Source organism: Lotus japonicus, chromosome 1 (genome assembly GCF_012489685.1).
Source record: "Lotus japonicus ecotype B-129 chromosome 1, LjGifu_v1.2".
NCBI lineage: Eukaryota > Viridiplantae > Streptophyta > Magnoliopsida > Fabales > Fabaceae > Lotus > Lotus japonicus.
In genome coordinates, this window is record NC_080041.1 from 128,051,573 (window position 1) to 128,070,897 (window position 19,325).

A 19,325-nucleotide genomic window follows, 5' to 3' on the forward strand; every position below is an offset into this window, starting at 1 on the left:
CATATTGGCTATAATGAGTTTTTCCCAGTTAGTAAGTGATACATGTGATTTAGAAAAAAATTACAATCTTTTAACTACAAAATAATAATGATGGAAATAATAATAATAATAATAATAATAATAATAATAATAATAAAGTTATTAAAAACGTAATATTATCGCTTTCCGTCGTACCGAAAAAATAACTTAATATTATCACTACACCCGGGTGGGGTGGGTAGCTCACATGGTTGAGCTAAGGGTAATTGCAGGTGAAGGTACATGGTTCGAACCCTGAGGAGAGAAAATTTGTACTAATTTACTAACAACTAACATTTATTTGCCTATCAAAAAAAAAATTACTACACCCAACATTTTTTTATCTCTTTTAATTAAAACTCTTTTTTTTGTCAAACTTTTTTATTGTATGTGGAGGCTTTTAATTAGCCTTCTCATAGTAAAAGATCTCTCTATGTGGGCGGCTCAATCCATTTAATTTGGGCCTTATAGCCCACGAATAAATCTGGTTTGTGCAAAAGAAAAAAAATGAATGTTAACTAGACTAGTATTTTTATTCAAAAAACCATATATGTATCCTTTGACCCAAAAAAAAACTAACAAAACACATGGACCAGGGTGAAAAAAACATTACAACATTTTGTTATCATTTTTTTTCAAAATTAAAGTTAAGCCCTTTTTTTAGGGGAAATAGGAACATAAATTAATCAAAACAAAAAATACATTCGTTAATAACGCTGAAATGATCGAAAAAGGAAAATTATCCCACCAATGAACTTGTGGACGCTCAGCTGCCATAAAAGCTAAGATATGAGTAACATTATTCCCTCCCCTTTTAACATGAGACAAATGAGGGAGACTAGACGACTGCAATCACTTACCAAAGGTTCTGAAAGTGAGATTGTCTTCCTTCCCCAAAAGCAAGTAGAGACGTCCAGTGATTTTGTTCCCATAAGCACAATATCCAACTCTAGTTGTTGGGCCATAAGCATTGCTCATCTCAAGGTCATTGCCTATGCCACTACAGGGTATGAGGAGACTGAGTTAGAGCATATCTTAGCTCATAGACAAGCCCTTGTGTGACCACGAATCACCATGCCAAAACCTTGAATATCTCCCTTGTCCAGCCGACATCAACATTGATCTTGAGCACATCCAAACCAGGTTTTTTCCACCCCTCTTCTATCAGTATAACAACATGCTTTTGAACTCTACCACCCGATGCATTTTTCCATTCTAAGCGAGTGTCACTTGCCATGGAAAGAGTATTCTCTAAATTTGACGACATACCCTAGAAGATGGCACCATTGTTTTGTTTTTGAATCGCTCGTTCTAGCACTGCTAATTGGGTTGTAACATCTTTATCACAAGATATTAAAAGCTACACCCACCATGAACGATAGTTGGAGTTAATCGCAACAACATGCAAGGACATATTCGAATGAAATCAACACCTTTGAGCCTAATCACACTGCAAAAAGATGTGATCCAATGTCTCAGGATGCTCTCCCTCACATAAAACGCACCAATCGTGCACCAAAACTCCTCTTTGAGAATTTTAGTAAATCTACATAACTAAACACTCAAATTATAAACTATTTTAATTTAATTGTCTCAACTACCATGCTTAACTAATTATCTATAATATCTATAATATTATACTAAAAACAATCAATGATCGTTTATAATCGGTAATTTAAGGTGGTGCAAAGTTGGAGCATTTTTGTTTTTAATAAGTGTGTATTAGCCAAACGGTTTTTTTTTTCTAATTTACTTAAATATGTTTCGAGTCTCTCTGATTTGGTAAGAGGAATCAAATTAGGTCCATGATACAAAAAACTTTTAAATATCATTCTTAAGAATTTTTTAATCAAATTAAGGATAAACCCTATTTTATGCTTATGTATCACAAAAATGTACACAATTATATATCCACGTGACTTTCACTTATTCTACTTGTATTTATTTTTATCACACATGTCATTTTTTCACCCTTCTCTCCCCCCATCCCTTCACCTTCTTTCTCTTTCCGTGCATTTCCTTCATAAAACCCTTGATTCAAACACATCGCAAATTGAATCAAAGCCTCTTTTTTCTTTTGATAGGCAAATGTTAGTGGTTAGTTGTTAGTAATTACAAACGTTCCTCCTCAGGGTTCGAACCCTAAACCTCAATCTCCAACACCTATTTCTACCCTTAGCTCAACCAAGTGAGCTACCCCCTCTTTTTTATCTCTCCTTAAAAAATCAAACCCACCACCACCTGTATCAAACCCACTCATCTACCTTTAAGGTTTTGTTCGGGGTAGATGTGGTTTTTGGCTTTCATTTTCAAAACAAAACATGGATGAAATTGTTCCTAATTGATTTTTAAACATTTTCAAAATATTTTTCCTTCAACTTTTAAAGGTTCGCCTCCACAAAAGGTTCGCCTGCAAAAATTCGGACACGCTACAACCTCCATAAAAGGTTCTCCTCCCCCAGCAACGCCAACTCATTGACTCACCTCAACGGGCTTAGATCAATCATTTGTTGACGTGAACATGGAAGAGTGCTGGAAGAGAGCTCTGCATTATTCGTCGCTTCTCATGACTGTCCTCTTCGATCTCGAGCTCCACCTTTGAAGCCAAGCCACCCTCCACACTCGGATTTGAACCCTCAATCAGCCCACCGCGATCACGGGTACAACCAATGCTTCTCTCGCAATAGCAAACCACCACAGATATGTTGATTGGAGAAAATTCTGACGAGTAGTTCGTCGAGGAGAGCCAAAGCCACGAAGCGAAGCTTGCCGAAGATAGCGACGGAAGGGATGTGAAACTTGCTAGAGAAAGCCATGGTAGAGAGGTTTTAAGGTTTAAAGAAAAAATGTGCTCACCATCGTCGCACTACTCCCTCCACCAGAACTGTGTAAAATTTTTAAATTTTTTGGTTAAGAAAAATGTGCTGACATGCTATGATGGGTCATAGAACATGGTGCATATTTGTATCACTTTAAAAGTGGTGCATATTAGGAGGACCTATATTAGAAAGCACAAATATTGCTTGGTAAATTATAAATAATATGTTATGTAATTATAAAACTCATACCAAATTTTATTGAAATAAGAGTTACTTTGAATTAGTACCTCTAAATAATGATTATTGCGAATTTTTGGTGAAGTGTTTGGAGCTACTATTTCTTTGCTCTTAGGGATGGAAGTAGGTCAGACTTCTCACAGGGTCTATGACCTAGCCTACATCCGGCCAAATTAATAAATAGATAAGGCCAAAGCTTTTTGAAAAGTCTTTTTATTTAAAAATGTCAGGCTTAGGCCAATCAAAAAGTCTTGTAATCATAACAAGCCGGCCCATTAAAACAAATATAAATTTATTATATTATCTTTACATTGAATTTCTATTATTATAGTAAAAAGTTATATACTTATTAACCTAGAATATGTTTAAGTATTTCAAACTATATAATTATTTGACCATATAAATCTTTAAAGATATAGGTTGATGACCTAATTACTTTGACTTAGAAGATATAGTGATATTATTATATTTTTTTATCGTTAGCTATTAGTTTGTTAACATGTTTACAAATAAATTCATTAATATATTTAATGTCGTGTGATAAAACAAGTCTTTAAATAAGTTATCAAACCAGGTATGACTTTCAACAAATCAAGTTTTAGGTCGAAAAGAAAGCTTGAGATAGATAACAAGCCGGCTCAGGCCTAGAATTTTTAAATAGGTCAAACCTATTTAAAAAAAGTCTAGAATAAAGATTGGTGTACACTCAAATAGTGTAGATCACTAAAGAGAGATATGAAGAGATAAGAGATAAGTATGATATATTATGTGTTGTGACCGGAAGATAGAGATTGAAAGAAAAAAAGAATATCCCAAAATATTTATACTGTTTGATAGTCTATAAATCATTGCGATAACCTACCATATTTAGACCCCTAATTTTTTTTTTCCTGTTACCGAATATGGAAATTTCTTTTTCGTATAATCCAAATATGCTTTTAAATTTGAAGTATCCTTGGAAAGAAGCAGTAGTTAATAGTTATCAATGTAGGATGATCCATGATATTCACTACACCAGAAAAAGGCTTTTACAGCGCCCCTATTACAGCGCTTCGCCTAGCAGGCGCTGTAAAAACAAAAAGACGGAGCGGATTATAGGATTTTATAGCGGTTAAAGAATAAACCGCTGTAAAATCATTACTTATTAACAGCGGTTAATTTTGCAGCCGCTGTAAACACAAAAACGCGGAGCGGATAATAAGATTTTATAGCGGTTATGTTCTAAACCGCTGTAAATAATTGGGTTCCACTATTTACAGCGTGTGTCTACTAACCGCTGTAAATAATATATCCTGAAAATTAAAAAAATGTTTCATTTAGGATTCGAACCCGGGTACATCAAAAAATTGCATGACTTCTTACCACTAGGCTCGAGTGAGCTTTTATTAAATATGTTGGTTTTTATATATAAGTATATTATATTGAATTCGTACCCCACTAACAAAACCCAGTAACTGTAAACCCTATTCTTTACCACACTTCACTCTCTCGACTCTTAACCTCTTCTCCTTCTCTGAAACGCGTTTTACCTCTGCCTCCACCGTCCTTGCCGCCGCCGGAGACGTCCTAGCCGGCGTCGGAGCCGTCCTTCCCGCCGCCGTCCTTTCCGCTCTTGTTTTGTGTTCCTTTGTGCACGGTTCTTGCCATCTTAACCTCTGTTCCATCTCTCAAAAATTTGCTGCACCTTGTGCCTCCACCGTCCTTGTCGCCGCCTCCGTCCCTGCTGCGCCGTTACCGCTCTTGTGTTGTGTCCCTTCGTGCACGGTTCGTTGCCCTGTCCTTAGAGTTCAAAAGCGCTCCATTGTTCCTCTCCTCGATCAAGCAATTTTCTTCTTCCTCATAAGGTATGATTTTCTTCAATTTTGTAAATGCAACCTAGGGTTTGAGTGTGTTTGGAATTAGAAAATTTTCTTCCTGTACAGATAGCTTGATCATGTCAGAAAGTTTCATGTCAGTTTGGAATTAGAAAATATAGTTGTCACAATTTCTGATAACCATTGCATATTTGGTTAAAATGAGTCTGGAATATTGCAAAGGTACTTAATTAGATCCACTCTTCAAAACCAGCACTTCCAATGAGTTTTTCTCCAAGCTTAGACCATTCTTCTTCAATATTAGCTTGGATAGTCTTTGCCCATTCCTGCTCAGCTTTCAACCCTGGCACTTGGTTCCCCAAATCATCCCTTTCATCTTTCATCACAATTCCTTTGTTAAACAGTTCTCTCTTTATCTTAGCAACCATGTCTTTCTGTGATGTAAAATCTGCAATCTCAGATTTCACTGCATTGATTTTCTCTTCAAGCTCCCTCTTTTTTTCTTCTAAGGAGGCCAACTGATCACACAAACATCTCTCCACCATGTCCATTTCCCTGAATTCTTCAGCATTAGCTTGAAGATCATGTTTCAGTTTCCTAGCTTTTGATAAATCATAAATCTGCAGTTGATGTCTCATGTTTAAGGTTTGCATTGTTATAATCCAAACTCCACTGAGAAAAACTTTGAGAAAGTTGTTGTATAATTGATTTTGTTCTGAGGGAAATTCCCTCATCCGGTGGCAAACTGAGGAGATGTTTTAGAATATCTTTCATCTTTCCAGAACGTCCCGAGTGCAATAAAAGAGAGAATTTTTTCGAGACAAAGTCTCGGAGAGTCTGCAATGCTTTCTGGGTTTCTTCAATTTTGTAAATGCAACCTATGGGTAGCAACTAAAAATAGAGATTCAAATGTGAGAGCACAGGAGCATATAAGCCTATTAAGTGGTTGTATTGTTGTTAAAACTCTGGAATGAAACTTGAATAAGAGTTATTGTATGTTTAATGAAGCTGTGAATGGATTTGCAGATGATGGCTGGTCCATGTTAGAGAGTGATGGCATTGATGATGTCACCCTTCTTGTGAATTCATCACCCAGCAAAATGATGGGTGCAAATCTTGGATATAACAATGGATTCCCATCCATGACCAGTTCTGTGCTATGTGCCAAAGCATCCATGTTGTTGCATGTATAATTCTTTAATACTCCATAATGTGGACTAATGCTATTGCTTATTGCTCAACTCTTAGGAATTGCTTTTACTTTCTATTGTTTTCAAGCAATTGATTTCCATGTATTTAGTTGTCTCATGCTCTTTTTCTGTCTTTGTAGAATGTCCCTCCAGCTATTCTTCTTAGATTCTTGCGGGAGCACCGATCAGAATGGGCAGATAGCAGTAATGATGCTTACTCGGCTGCTGCCATTAAAGCTGGTCCCTGTAGCTTGCCAGGGGCCAGAGGAAGTTTTGGGGGTCAGGTTATTCTTCCACTAGCTCACACAATTGAGAATGAAGAGGCAAGTTGTTTTCTCCTAATTTTATAATCTAGTACATATTTACTATTTAGAAATTACCATTTAATCTTCCAACATAAAATTGAATACATGTTAACTTGGCTTGTGGATTATATTAACTTTTTTGTGTTTCTCTTCCGGCATATTACATACTAACTGACACTTTATCTCTAAAATAGTTCATGGAGGTTATTAAGCTTGAAAACATGGGCTACTATCGAGACGACATGACTATGCCTGGTGATGTTTTCCTCTTGCAAGTAAGTACTGCTCCATGATGCCATTCTTTCAACATATCTATGTCCATACCTTACAGCATCATGGAAAAATTCATGAAATTTTAATTGAGGGAATGCCTTCAATTAAAATCCATTAATATTCTGTTGGTTAATTTTTCTCATTCGCTAACTAATCGTCCCTGGCTTCTAGAGTTTGCAAAGGATAAGATGCATCAAATATCATGAATGGATTTGCATGTAGTTATAGGAATAGTCAGGAATTAAGGATCTATATGAAGTTTGATTTTAATTGAATAGATATAACACTTGCGCCTGCATATAGTTCAGAAGGTTTAATCCAATATCAAGTTTATAGCTAACAGTGTTTGTTGCTGCACCTGTCATCAGCTTTGCAGTGGAGTGGATGAGCATGCAGTTGGCACCAGTGCAGAACTTGTTTTTGCTCCAATAGATGCGTCTTTCTCTGATGATGCACCCATTTTACCTTCTGGTTTTCGTATTGTACCTCTTGATTCTGGCACGGCAAGTCTTTATCTTGACACATGATTTGATTGTGTTGTTTTTGAAATTTGCTTGCTTGCTTTAATTTTCCCTTTTTCTTTAAGTTAGGATTCTGATTTCTGTCTTATATAAGATGCAGGATGCTGCTAGTCCAAACCGGACACTTGATCTTGCCTCATCACTTGAGGTTGGAACCACAGCAAACAAAGCTGCTGGTGCCAATTCAGGTCATTCTGGAAGCACAAAATCTGTGATGACAATAGCATTCCAGTTTGCATTTGAAGTCCACCTTCAAGATAATATAGCAACTATGGCCCGACAATATGTGCGTAGTATTGTTGCATCTGTTCAGAGGGTTTCCTTAGCACTTTCTCCTTCGCGCTTCGGTTCTCAAAGTGCTTTTCACTTACCACCTGGTACTCCTGAGGCTCAAACACTTGCTCGGTGGATCTGTAACAGCTATAGGTATGGCAGTTGAAACCTTCACTATCTGTTACTGCAATTCATGATCTTATCTTGGAGTGGCGCTGTACACTCCATGCTTATCAGTGCCCCAATTTTCTTGAATTACCAATGAAGCATAGAGCCAAACTTATAACATGTTTGGAAATTCTTCAGCAATTGATTTTAAAGTCAAAATGAATTGTGGGGAGAAGCTCCTTGCTATTGTTTCTCTACTAATTGTGTCATGGTGACTCAAAGTCACATGGGATTTAGTTTTGAACCTGATGACTACTTAGTAGACATTCTAATTTCTAGACCTAGATTAAACTGTCCAATGTGTTTTAAATGTTGGCATTCTTTGCCTCGTGATATAGCTGGCAACCTAAAACTTGTAGCTAAGTTAATGTAAAATGGAGTAGTGTCTGTTTATAAACTTGTCTATTTATTTACATGAAGTTTTCTATATAGAACAAAGATATCTGAGCTTACAGCATTCATTTAGTGTTTATTCTTTGGCTTTTGTAGTGCCCTCGTCAGACTAATAATGTTGATTGCGGATATTATGTGATGAAGTTCATGAAAGATATCATCACTCACCAACAACTTGTGATTCCAACGAAAGTAAGAAACTTTGATATGCGTTCGCATTGGATTTTAAAAGCTCTAATTGTAACTTAACTCTATTTTTATGCTGTTTTGTAGTATTTTGAAGATTGTCAGTTCGTTTCCTACAATGAAGAGCAATTGCGTGAAGTTAAAGATGAGTGGGCTGCTTATGTTTTTTACAATTGTTTTTAGTATTTAATCTATTGGATAGTTATCTATGAGATGGTGGTAGATGAAGTTAAGGACGTGGTTGAGATATTATGCACTTTAGAAATTGCTTCGAATTTATGAAGCTTTTGATATTTAGATATATTGGTTTTGATATGCTGAAGTTCATAAAATATTTATTTTATGGCTGAGTTGATATCCTGTGTTTAGAAAATGTTGATCTTTTTTGTTTGGAAGACTCAAATGGGGAGAGGGTCCTTATGATTTGGAGACTCAAGGCACATTTTTATTGCAGAAACTCATTTATGAGAGTTTTTTTTTGCTGTCATGAAATTACTGTCCATATGCTTGCTTTAAGAACAGAGGTTCTGTTTACATGAGATGTTACTGTGCTTATATGCTATACCTTGTTTTTAGCTTATGTTACTGTGTTATACCTTGTTTTAGTTTGGTGATGTGTATTGATTTTGCAGTCACCTTTCATAGCTTTTGAAATGTGTACCCTTTCGGTTAAATTATGATCAATATATCTTATTTTCAGAAAAAAAAAAAAAATGTTGATCTTTTGGCGGAACAGGTGTGGTAATTAATTCAACAAAAAAAAACAAATTACAGCGGTTCCGTGGTGGAACCGCTGTAATATATATTATCAAATACAGCGGTTACCGGCTGAAACCGCTGTAAAAGAAGACTCAAGTACAACGGTTATTCTAGAGAACAGCTGTTGTAGGTCTGTATTTACAGCGGTTTTATTAAATCAACCGCTGTAAATAATGCATCTTTTACAGCGGTAAGAACCGCTTTTACAGCGGCGAGATCTACAGCAGTTCTGGACCGCTGAAAACCGCTGTAAAAGACAAAAAAAAAACCGCTGTAAAAGCTATTTTTTAGTGTAGTGATTTTTTGTCCTTGTGATCTTTTAGACGTAATGCTTCAAGTTTCAGTACTGTTTATGTGTTTGTGCTTCTAGTTCAATGATCATCAATGACAACTTGCCAATATTATTTTGACGAAAAATTATGTACACACTTCTAAAATATTCAAATTTTATATGAAAAGATGAGAGATAAATGAGTGATATAATATATGATGTGATAAAAAATCTAGATACAAGTATAAAGAAAAATAAGTGACCAACAAGGTGTAGCACAACTGGTAGATAATTGAGCTCCTTAACTATCTAGTCAAGGGTTCGATTCCTGGGCGGTGCGTATGGAGAAGCATTTGTTGGGAGAGGACCTACACACTTAACGTGATTTCAGAGCCTCCAAAGATTAGTCTCATGGCTGTCGGCTGTGGGGATACCTTGGGAAACCAAAAAAAAAAAAGTGAAAATGAAATGAAATAGAAAATAATGTGTATGTATCAAAACTTTTGTCTTAATATGAGAAAATTATTTCTCATTATAATGCTCTAATCCTCATAAGTTTTTTTATGGATAGATTGTTAATGTTAGTTGTTAGTAATGTTAGTAAATTAGTTTTCCCTTAGGGTTCGAACCTTGTACCTTTTCTTTCATCTCACTCAACCCTTATATCTCATAGCTTTTACTCCCTCCGGTCCTATTTATAAGCATGAAAGAGAAGAAAAATCTTGGTCCTTTTTATAAGAACCAAATGAAAGTTTGAGCTATATTAATTAATTTTTTTCCAATGATGCCCTTATTAATTCTAACTTGTAAAATGTGTCTCATTAATTATTCTCTCTCTTTTCCACTTTCCAACACTAATAACAAAGGGTAAATTTGGAAGTTTATTTTAATTTAAAACAAATTTAATGTATTTTTTCTAGTTTAACTACATTTCTTAAACTATGTGAATTTTTTTTTGTTGCTTATAAATAGGACCGGAGGGAGTACCACTTGAGTATAAATTGATCATCAATTTAGTGGAGTTACTTGTTCAACAAAGCTTTTGGTGGACTAATGATGCAATCTACATAAAAACCCAAATACATTGAAACCACAATTGCAATTGTGAACCGAATTTGAAACCTCAGCTGCTACAGTAAAAAATACACGTAGTTTAAACCAAAAAATTACGGTGCACACTCTGGTGCCTTAACACAAATGAGTGTAATTTACCTGAGTTATGTGTACCAGTAATAATGATACACATTTTAAATGAGGTAGCATGATTAATTCAGAACAGAATATTTTTATATTTGCTTAAGTGCCCTTGTTTTATTTTTTGTTTTGTTATTTACCATTGGTTAATAGAGTAGTAATTATTTTTTTAACCGTTACTTTTTTTTTTCTACTGTTCTCTCCTTCTCCTGGAAACCTTGTCTTCTCCTCCTTCTCTCCCACTCTCTCCCTCGCGATTTCCGGTTGCCATCACCTTACATCTCGTCGGCGTCTCAACATTTAGTCTTCGCACTTCATAGGTACGCTACGCTATTGATTGATTGCAATGCTCTGTGTTCGTTGTGTGTTTTTCTTGTTAAATCTGAGCCCTAATTACAAATTTAGGGTTTATGTGGGTTGGGAATCTCGTGACTGAATTCATCTCTGCTGAGTGTGCCGGTGCCGGTGTCGATTGCATTACTCTGTGTTCGTTGTGTGTTTGAATTCATCTGAACTTGTGTTTCGTTTTGCTGTCTGTGTTTCCTTATCTGATTTTGTTGTTCTTAATGCTACTGTGTGTGTTGTACCTATGGTTGTGTTTTGAGTGGCACTCATGAGATTGTGCCTTTTAATTGATCAATTTCTTATCCAAAAAAAAAGGAGGACTGATTTGTTGAATCAAATCAAGAATTGGCACTCTGCCCAGTTATTCTGAGAATGGTTTCTGGTACTTTATGAGAATTTTAGGACAAAAAGATGAATGAAGCTTCCTTGCTTCTTCCTGCATTTTGGTCAACGTGGCCTGTTTCTCTCTATGTGTTGATATATAGAGGCATTGTTGGGTTGAGTTATTGATACTATTAGTTCTTATTATTTAGTTGATTCTGTTGTACCCTTTGGAGTTCTGAAAAATTTTGTGTTGTTCACTGTGCTTGTGATCTTTTGGATAGTATCAAACAGACATCTCACCGCAAGAATGAAGGCAGTGGCAAGATTCTCATATCAAATATGGCCATTTTTTTTCTTTTTTGAGTTTCATTTTCCGTAATAACAATAAATTAGTGTCAGCTTTGATGGGTTAGGATTATCTTAAATGGAAATTTCCAAAAGTGATGACTAAAAAGGCTAAGTAATATAGCTTTGTTAATGGTTTAGATTTAAAAGTTCCTGTCTAGATCATTGCTTTGGCTATTCCTTCTAATATTACAGTTTTGCTTTATTGCTGATTGTTGATGGATGACAAATAGACTAATTTCAACTGCTTCATGCTGGTCTATTTTGATGTCTTCCCTGTCAGGGTTGCTATGTGTACATTATCATTGGTTATTGTGAGGGTGGAGATATGTAAGTCGCTTATCTTAGATTTTTGCTGGCATGTAATATATGGTTGTATATTCTTTCACTTGGATACTCTCTAATTAACATTGTTGATGTAATACAGGGCGGAAGCTATAAAGAAAGCTAATGATGTTTTGTTTTCTGAGGAGGTAGCGTCTGAATTTTTTTCCTTGCAAAAATTATAAACGATATCTCTTCGCCTTTGGACAAGAATATTCATCTTTAAGTAAATTAGAGAGTATTTATACTTGGACCAGTAAAATCTAAAAAAAAAAAAGTCAAATATTTGCAGAAACTGTGTAAGTGGCTTGTTCAACTTCTTATGGCCCTTGATTACTTGCACATGAACCATATTCTTCATCGTGATGTCAAGGTGAGCAGCAAAAGCTTCTTTGCACTTGGTGATAGTGTTTCTATTTACATCCACTCAGCAACCCAGATTCCACAATCATTCCTAAACACATTAGAAAATTAAAAAAACAAACTAGTTATAATATATATTATAATATTAAAGTGTAAATAAATGTGTCAGTTTGTAAGTTAAAAGTACATACGAGTAATCTTTTTGAACACCTACTCCAGCCGGAACAATAATTTTGAACTGAGTAATTTTTGGTTTTGATGACATCTTAAACTGATAAAATGATTTGTGAGAAAACATTTGTTCCATGAAAACAGCCTGTGGGAATGAATCATGCATTACATGAGTTGTTAAAAAGTAATCCAGGTGGTCAACAAATGCAAACAATGAAAGTGCAAAGCTAGCTTTACCAGAATTTTGGTTTGCAATACTCTTAAGTCAATCCTGTCCCACCCGTATAGTATTTTCCTCTTCCTGCCATTGTCAATTGTGATGAACAGAGCCAACAAATTGGGGGTTATTATACATGTGTTGAACCCTAGAATCATCATTATGTATGCAATAACTGCACCAATTTCTTTTTCGAAGGCCATAGCCATTCTCTGGAAGAGCTCAATCGACATCTCCCCCTCTGTGTTCTGTTTCGAAAAAATAAACGTGCAGTGGAAGAGGCTCGGTCATGTGAAGAAACTCCTATCACCTAATTTGTTACAGTTTTTTACTTTTTTATTTTGATTTTATTAAAAAAAATTAATGCTTTAAATTCATTTTTTAATATTTGTAGTCTATTCAACATAATTGTCATACACTTTCCGTTATATCAAAAAACATTATTGTCAAGCATTTGTTTTTAAACATAAAAAGTTGTTCAGTTCAGTTTTCTAAGTGTTATCACTTTGTTTATTAATGTTTTGTTTTTTTCAAAAAAACATTAATACTTTAAATTTATTTTGATATTAAAACTTTTCAGAATAATTTCAAACAAGTTATTGTTAAAATATAAAAACAAAAAACGTTTTTCTAGGAGCTTCTTTTGTCACCTAAATTATTAATGAAGTCAAGTCACAACTAGGATCGAGATAATCCAATGTCACTCTTGACGTATGGCTTAGCTTAAATTATTAATGAAGTCATGTCACAACCTCTCATCATACTTATTTCCTCTCCATGAAGTCAGGTCACAACTAGGATCGAGATAATCCAATATCACTCCTGACTTATGGTTTACTTCATCTCTTGTCAAGCCACGATTAGGGTTGAGATAATCCAATGTCACACCTAACGTGTGGTTTAGCGTTGAGATAATCCAATGTCACTAATGACGTATGGTTTAGCTTAATTTATTGATAAGTCCTGACTAGGATCGAGATAATCCAATGCCACTCCTGGCTTATGGTTTACTTCATCTCTTGTCAAGCCATGACTAGGGTTGAGATAATCTAATGTCACTCTTGACGTGTGGTTTAGCGTTGAGATAATCCAATGTCACTCTTGACGTATGGTTTAGCTTAATTTATTGATAAGTCCTGACTAGGATCGAGATAATCCAATGTCACTCCTGACGTGTGGTTTAACTTAATTTATTGATAAGTCCTGACTAGGATCGAGATAATCCAATGTCACTCCTGACTTATGGTTTACTTCATCTCTTGTCAAGCCACGGCTAGGGTTGAGATAATCCAATGTCACACCTGACGTGTGGTTTAGCTTAATTTATTGATAAGTTCTGACTAGGATCGAGATAATCCAATGTCACTCCTGACGTGTGGTTTAGCTTAATTTATTGATAAGTCCTGACTAGGATCGAGATAATCCAATGTCACTCATGACGTATGGTTTAGCTTAATTTATTGATAAGTCCTGACTAGGATCGAGATAATCCAATGCCACTCCTGGCTTATGGTTTACTTCATCTCTTGTCAAGCCATGACTAGGGTTGAGATAATCTAATGTCACTCTTGACGTGTGGTTTAGCGTTGAGATAATCCAATGTCACTCTTGACGTATGGTTTAGCTTAATTTATTGATAAGTCCTGACTAAGATCGAGATAATCCAATGTCACTCCTGACGTGTGGTTTAACTTAATTTATTGATAAGTCCTGACTAGGATCGAGATAATCCAATGTCGCTCATGACGTATGGTTTAGCTTAATTTATTGATAAGTCCTGACTAGGATCGAGATAATCCAATGTCACTCCTGACTTATGGTTTACCTCATCTCTTGTCAAGCCACGATAGGGTTGAGATAATCCGATATCACTCCTGACGTGTTGTTTAGCTTAATTTTTTTTTTTGATACATCAGAAAATTTAGCTTAATCTATTGATAAGTCATGACTAGGACAAAGAAAAAATTTATAGTATCAAAAAGTCAAAAAAAATTAAGAAAGTTAAGATAAGAACATTTTGAGTAATGTATCACCAAATTAAAATGCCCGTATTGGGAGTTGAACCTAGGACCTCCAACTAACATGGAGACAATCTTTCCATTAAGCTGTATGCTCTTTCTTGTTTAATGTTCGTGAACTTATTATTAACATCGTTTCTTAATAATTGACTTGCGTAAAATAAAAAAAAATAAAACGTTTCCAAAAGGTGTTGAAACAAGGACCTCCAACTCCTTTGAAAGTGTACATTCCACTTAGACGCATTGCATTATTCACCATGGTCTTCAACGGCAATCAAAGATTTAAAAGCCACAATAGTCTAATTAAAAAACTCACTTTGTGGATAGAAGCCACAATAGTCAAAGATTTAAAAGCCACAATAGTCTAAATTAACACCCACTTTGTGGATAAAAGCCACAATAGTCTAAATTAAAGCCACAATAGTCTAAATTAAATCCCACCTTGTGGATAAAAGCCACAATAGTCTAAATTAAAGCCACAATAGTCTAAATTAAGGCCGCAAAAGTCCAACTTGAGTTAAGAATCATTTTCCTCTTTAAGCTTCATTCCACTCTTTGCTTTCCTCTCAACCTCGTTTAACATGGAGGAAAACTACCAAGGGTTTGTTGTATTTGTTCTTCTTGTATGTGCTGTCAAAGGCAATGACATCACCAAAAACATTGTAATCCATACGACTAACTCCATCACACCAAAACAAGTTTTCAAGACTCTCATCACCTGTTTTAGTGAATTTGTAGAAGAACATTGGGTCATTATCTGCCTTTCCCTCTAAGTACGAAAGGGCAGCTGCAGCATCACCATTTTGGATTCTCTCTCTCTTTTGCTTTGCAATGTGGTTGGACAAGTCTGTTTTTGTAAAACCTAATGACTCATGTCCTCCCTTTTGTCCCAGCATCAAGGCCATGATATTGCAAGCTCTAACACCGTATAAATTCATACCATCAACTTGAGACTTGTCAGCATCATTTAATCCACAATACGAAGGAATCAAGTGAATGTGCTCTAGAGGGGTCATGTCATGGTTGTGCTTCTCTTCAAAAAATGCAACATTCCATTTCAAAGTCGTGCCATCAAAACGAAAACGAATTCTGGCCGGACAAGAAATTCTTGTAATAGGCTTTGCTTTCCTCACACGGTCAATCTTCTTGAAATGCTTTTGGTCTCTCTGGCCCTGTCTATTGCACACCAACTGCCTTGTGACAACATTCCCATCTTCATCACGATAAACATCATCTTTCCTTGAAACAAAACCAGAGCACTTTGCATACCTCTCATAAAAATCACATGCTTCAGCCTCAGAAGAGAACTCAAGATCTCTTATTTCTTCCGCAGTTAGCATCATTATTGGTTTTACTCCTTCACCCTCATTATCTGTTTTTCCATCTTTATCCTTGTCGCCATACACACCTTCGCAACTTATATCATTAAGCTCCACATTGTTTATATCTTCATCATCGCACAAGTTAACACAATCCCCCTCCACCAATTTAGCCATTGATCTGTTACCATATAAAACAATGCATGTTATGAATGGAAAACTAAAAAACACATAATAATAAATTAAAAACCATGACCAATGCAACCAGATACCACACTTGAAATTCAAATAGTCTACAATATTGTAAACATCCACTCAAATATAACAACAATTAATAAACAATTGACTCAAAAGAGTAATGCTAGTTTATCTATGAAACTAAAATTATTAACTTAACTCACAACTCACCAAAGTACATGATAAAAATATAAAATAGAATCAAATGATTTGCTATTTTGTGCCTTGAAACCAAAGAGATAAACCAAAAACAGCCACACATGATTACACATTCAGCTAACTATAATATAATTTTCTTTGCATAACGCACACACACAGCCCCCTCAAGGGATATCACACACATTATTTCGCCACATACATCTCAATTGCAATTGCAACCCACAACCACAAAGCATTAAGCCTCACGTTATGATAAAACAAAATAGGTTCAAACAGTTGATAAAACTCCACATATATGGTGTACTTCATTAGGACTACTTAGAACTACTTAACATTGGTATTGGCCTATTGGGACAGGAAAGAATACAGTGTGTTAAATGAGATTTAATATCATGGCCAATCTCCAATTTCCAAAAGAACTTCCAATAAGATGATGCTGATAGCAGTTAAAGTTGAGGTAAATGCTGGAAACATGATTGGTAAGAAAATAAATAATAAAATGTTGCAGACAGGATAATGGCACTGCAGGTCCCATCAGTGGCAAAAATTCTTTGTTGCAATGAAAGTTATGCAGTGGACTAAAGTAGGTACTTGTCATTCAAATAACATATTTGTCATGAAAAACTAAAGTAACATGTATATGCAAATTTAATTAATAAGCTTGGTGCAGACATACTTTATTTATTGAATAATCACTTGACATGAGTCTCAAGACAAAGGAATTATGATCCTAAAACTTCAAAAAATGTGAAAATAAACAAGACATAGGGACACACTGTGCATGTGTTCCTCTTTTATCATATTGGGGCTTCTGTGAGACTGTGAGGATGGAACATTCCCATCCAACTCAGCAACAACTGGTGCCTCCATAACTACATTCTTATTCATTGTCTCCAAGATGCGTTACATTATTCACATGCCATTCTGTACTACAAAACAAAAGAAGCATTATCTTGTTCCAATAATTTATAACCTTATTCTGCCTAGACACAGAATGTAAATTGATAAACCAAATCATACCATAAAAAGAAATTGTAAACTGTGAATTGAATTTCAATTTTCTTACAGCCTTCTCAAATCACATGGGATACGAATTTCTTTGTGTAGAAAGCACAGTTCTAAGGCCTAACTGTTCAATCAAATTTAATTGGTCTGGCTTCTACATCTTATCATTCATATGTTTAATCATGCCTACTTCCTTCTCACGATGATCTTATTTATGAGCATGAATTTAGTTTTACATTGTTAAATAAATCATGTCTGGCTTCTAATTGTAGTTTGTTATGCTAAATTGCTAATACAATTATGTGGCAATTCCTTCACTACTTCACATTTATTCTTAGTTTTTTAAAACTGTGAAATCCTGAACTCCCCATAAATGGTATTTGGTATATAGTTTCAAAATATTGGAAGAGAGCAAGTTCCCTCAAACAGTAAAACCAAACAAATGTTCAGGTGAATGATTCCAATCTCAGGATAAAACTTTGAGGCTCCGAAATGCTGTGAATCAACGAATGAGAAAAACGAGCAACAAACATACCGGTTGAGAAGAAGAACTGCAAATCAATTCAGTGAACTCCCTTGAGGCTTCTAATCTTGCCAAAGAACAAAACCCTAAATTTTCCCTGTTCAAAACCCTAACTTGATTTTCTGTAAATTGGAAACCCAATTCAATGCTTCCTCTGCAATTCGGCCAGATTTGGGGTTTTGTTCGAGGCTTCCTCTGCGATTCACCAAACCCAATTCGATGCAGAAGGAGCGACCAAGAAGCTTGCTGGAGAAGATGGAAAAACCAGATTCGATGCTTCCTCTGCGAGGTGAAGAAGGGGCGACAAAGAAGCTTGTTGGAGAAGATGGAAAAACCCGTGAATGAGAGAAAAAAGCGTGAATGAGAGAAGATTGATTTTTTTTTTTTAACCTCAACAGAATTAAACTAAGTTTCTAAATTTGCAAGGTAAGTCCTTTGGGCTAAAAACGTAAATAATATAATTGGTAGGGCTAGAAAAAATTAGCTGATACATCATAAATATCATCATTAAATATTACAGATGGCATATCTCTATTGGTCCACATCACTTCTGTATGGTATCCAAATTTTTACTCCTACACCATAAAATTCTCCAAAAATTACAGTATCCATATATATGCGTTTCTATCTGTACTTTTCTCTATTAATTGATGCATCATGCATCCATCCTTACCCATATAGGACATGGCTAGACTTTCTTGCCCTATTGAGTATTGAGTGGGATTCATTGCAATTCTGAGTTTTGACGCAGCAATGGATGGAGGCAGGCCATAGCATTAGAGGCATAGGCATATAGCAATAGCAATAGCAGCTACAAATAAAATATCAAATTATCAATTCACCACCATCCCTTGCATTGCATTTTGATTATCTTGAGTGAGTGAGTGAGTGTGTGAAGCATTGAAGAGGCGTTTTATTTTGGTAAGACCGCAATAAAGTAAGGCAGCGGTAACCCTACCATATCAGGCGTGCCTACCTCATCATTTCATCATATACCAGTCCTGAATTTCAATGCTTCCTCCTTTCAAAATCAAATCAAATCAAATCAATCCCCTGCCATTGCAGCACCCTCTCTCTCTTATGTATGCAAGCTGTAAATGATCTCACCCTCTGATAAATTGGAAAAAATGGGGTTTTATTCATCCTGAAATGTACATGTGTTGTTATTCACCCTGACCCTTTGTTTTGCTTTTAACACCTTTGTGCAATGGTGTCCTCATGGTAACCACAGTAATGTGAAAAAGAACAATTATTATCATTATCAAGGTAACGTGTAAAAGACAATGATTAAGAATTGGACTAGTCATGGATGAAGGTAAAAATTCGCATGTGGATGAACATGGTGGAGATGTGTTTGTGTTGAATTCAAGGCAGGAAAGAATGGATGAATGAATTGAAACCAACTAGAGCCTGAATGGATTGAATTGAAAGTTGAAACCAATCCCCACAAAAGTGCGACTTTTAAAAATTAAAAACTCTCACTTTAGAAATTTAAACAATTTGTTTGGTTTGTTAACCTGCATTGTAAATTTGTAATTAGTGTTATCTTATTTT

General features: G+C 35.4%; 3 protein-coding genes and 1 long non-coding RNA gene across 5 annotated transcripts; 2 read left to right on the forward strand and 2 right to left on the reverse strand.

Annotated features, from left to right (window-relative positions):
* Positions 1 to 4,553: 4,553 nt before the first annotated feature.
* LOC130732656 (homeobox-leucine zipper protein ATHB-8-like) lies at positions 4,554 to 8,512 on the forward strand. The gene is made up of 8 exons (XM_057584664.1): positions 4,554 to 4,918; positions 5,915 to 6,075; positions 6,219 to 6,401; positions 6,578 to 6,658; positions 7,025 to 7,159; positions 7,278 to 7,603; positions 8,108 to 8,203; positions 8,285 to 8,512. The coding sequence occupies exons 2-7, from the start codon at positions 5,929 to 5,931 to the stop codon at positions 8,148 to 8,150; spliced, it is 915 nt and encodes a 304-aa protein (XP_057440647.1). The 5' UTR covers positions 4,554 to 4,918; positions 5,915 to 5,928; the 3' UTR covers positions 8,151 to 8,203; positions 8,285 to 8,512.
* Positions 8,513 to 10,419: 1,907 nt separating this feature from the next.
* LOC130732658 (uncharacterized) lies at positions 10,420 to 12,273 on the forward strand. The gene is made up of 3 exons (XR_009017096.1): positions 10,420 to 10,741; positions 11,719 to 11,765; positions 11,863 to 12,273. It is a non-coding gene; the product is annotated as an uncharacterized LOC130732658 (long non-coding RNA).
* Positions 12,073 to 12,861, reverse strand: LOC130732657 (uncharacterized). The gene is made up of 3 exons (XM_057584665.1): positions 12,531 to 12,861; positions 12,314 to 12,438; positions 12,073 to 12,213 (listed from the first exon to the last, which is right to left on the reverse strand). Exons 1-3 carry the CDS (start codon positions 12,741 to 12,743, stop codon positions 12,177 to 12,179), a joined length of 375 nt encoding a protein of 124 aa, XP_057440648.1. The 5' UTR covers positions 12,744 to 12,861; the 3' UTR covers positions 12,073 to 12,176.
* A 1,970-nt stretch (positions 12,862 to 14,831) lies between these two features.
* Positions 14,832 to 18,140, reverse strand: LOC130730561 (protein FAR1-RELATED SEQUENCE 5-like). 2 transcript variants are annotated; one of them, XM_057582604.1, is made up of 3 exons: positions 17,784 to 18,140; positions 17,020 to 17,167; positions 14,832 to 16,028 (listed from the first exon to the last, which is right to left on the reverse strand). In XM_057582604.1, the coding sequence occupies exon 3, from the start codon at positions 16,022 to 16,024 to the stop codon at positions 15,095 to 15,097; it is 930 nt and encodes a 309-aa protein (XP_057438587.1). In that variant the 5' UTR covers positions 16,025 to 16,028; positions 17,020 to 17,167; positions 17,784 to 18,140; the 3' UTR covers positions 14,832 to 15,094. The 2 variants fall into 2 exon arrangements, with proteins under 2 accessions (XP_057438587.1, XP_057438586.1); XM_057582603.1 differs by lacking the exon at positions 17,020 to 17,167.
* Positions 18,141 to 19,325: the final 1,185 nt, after the last annotated feature.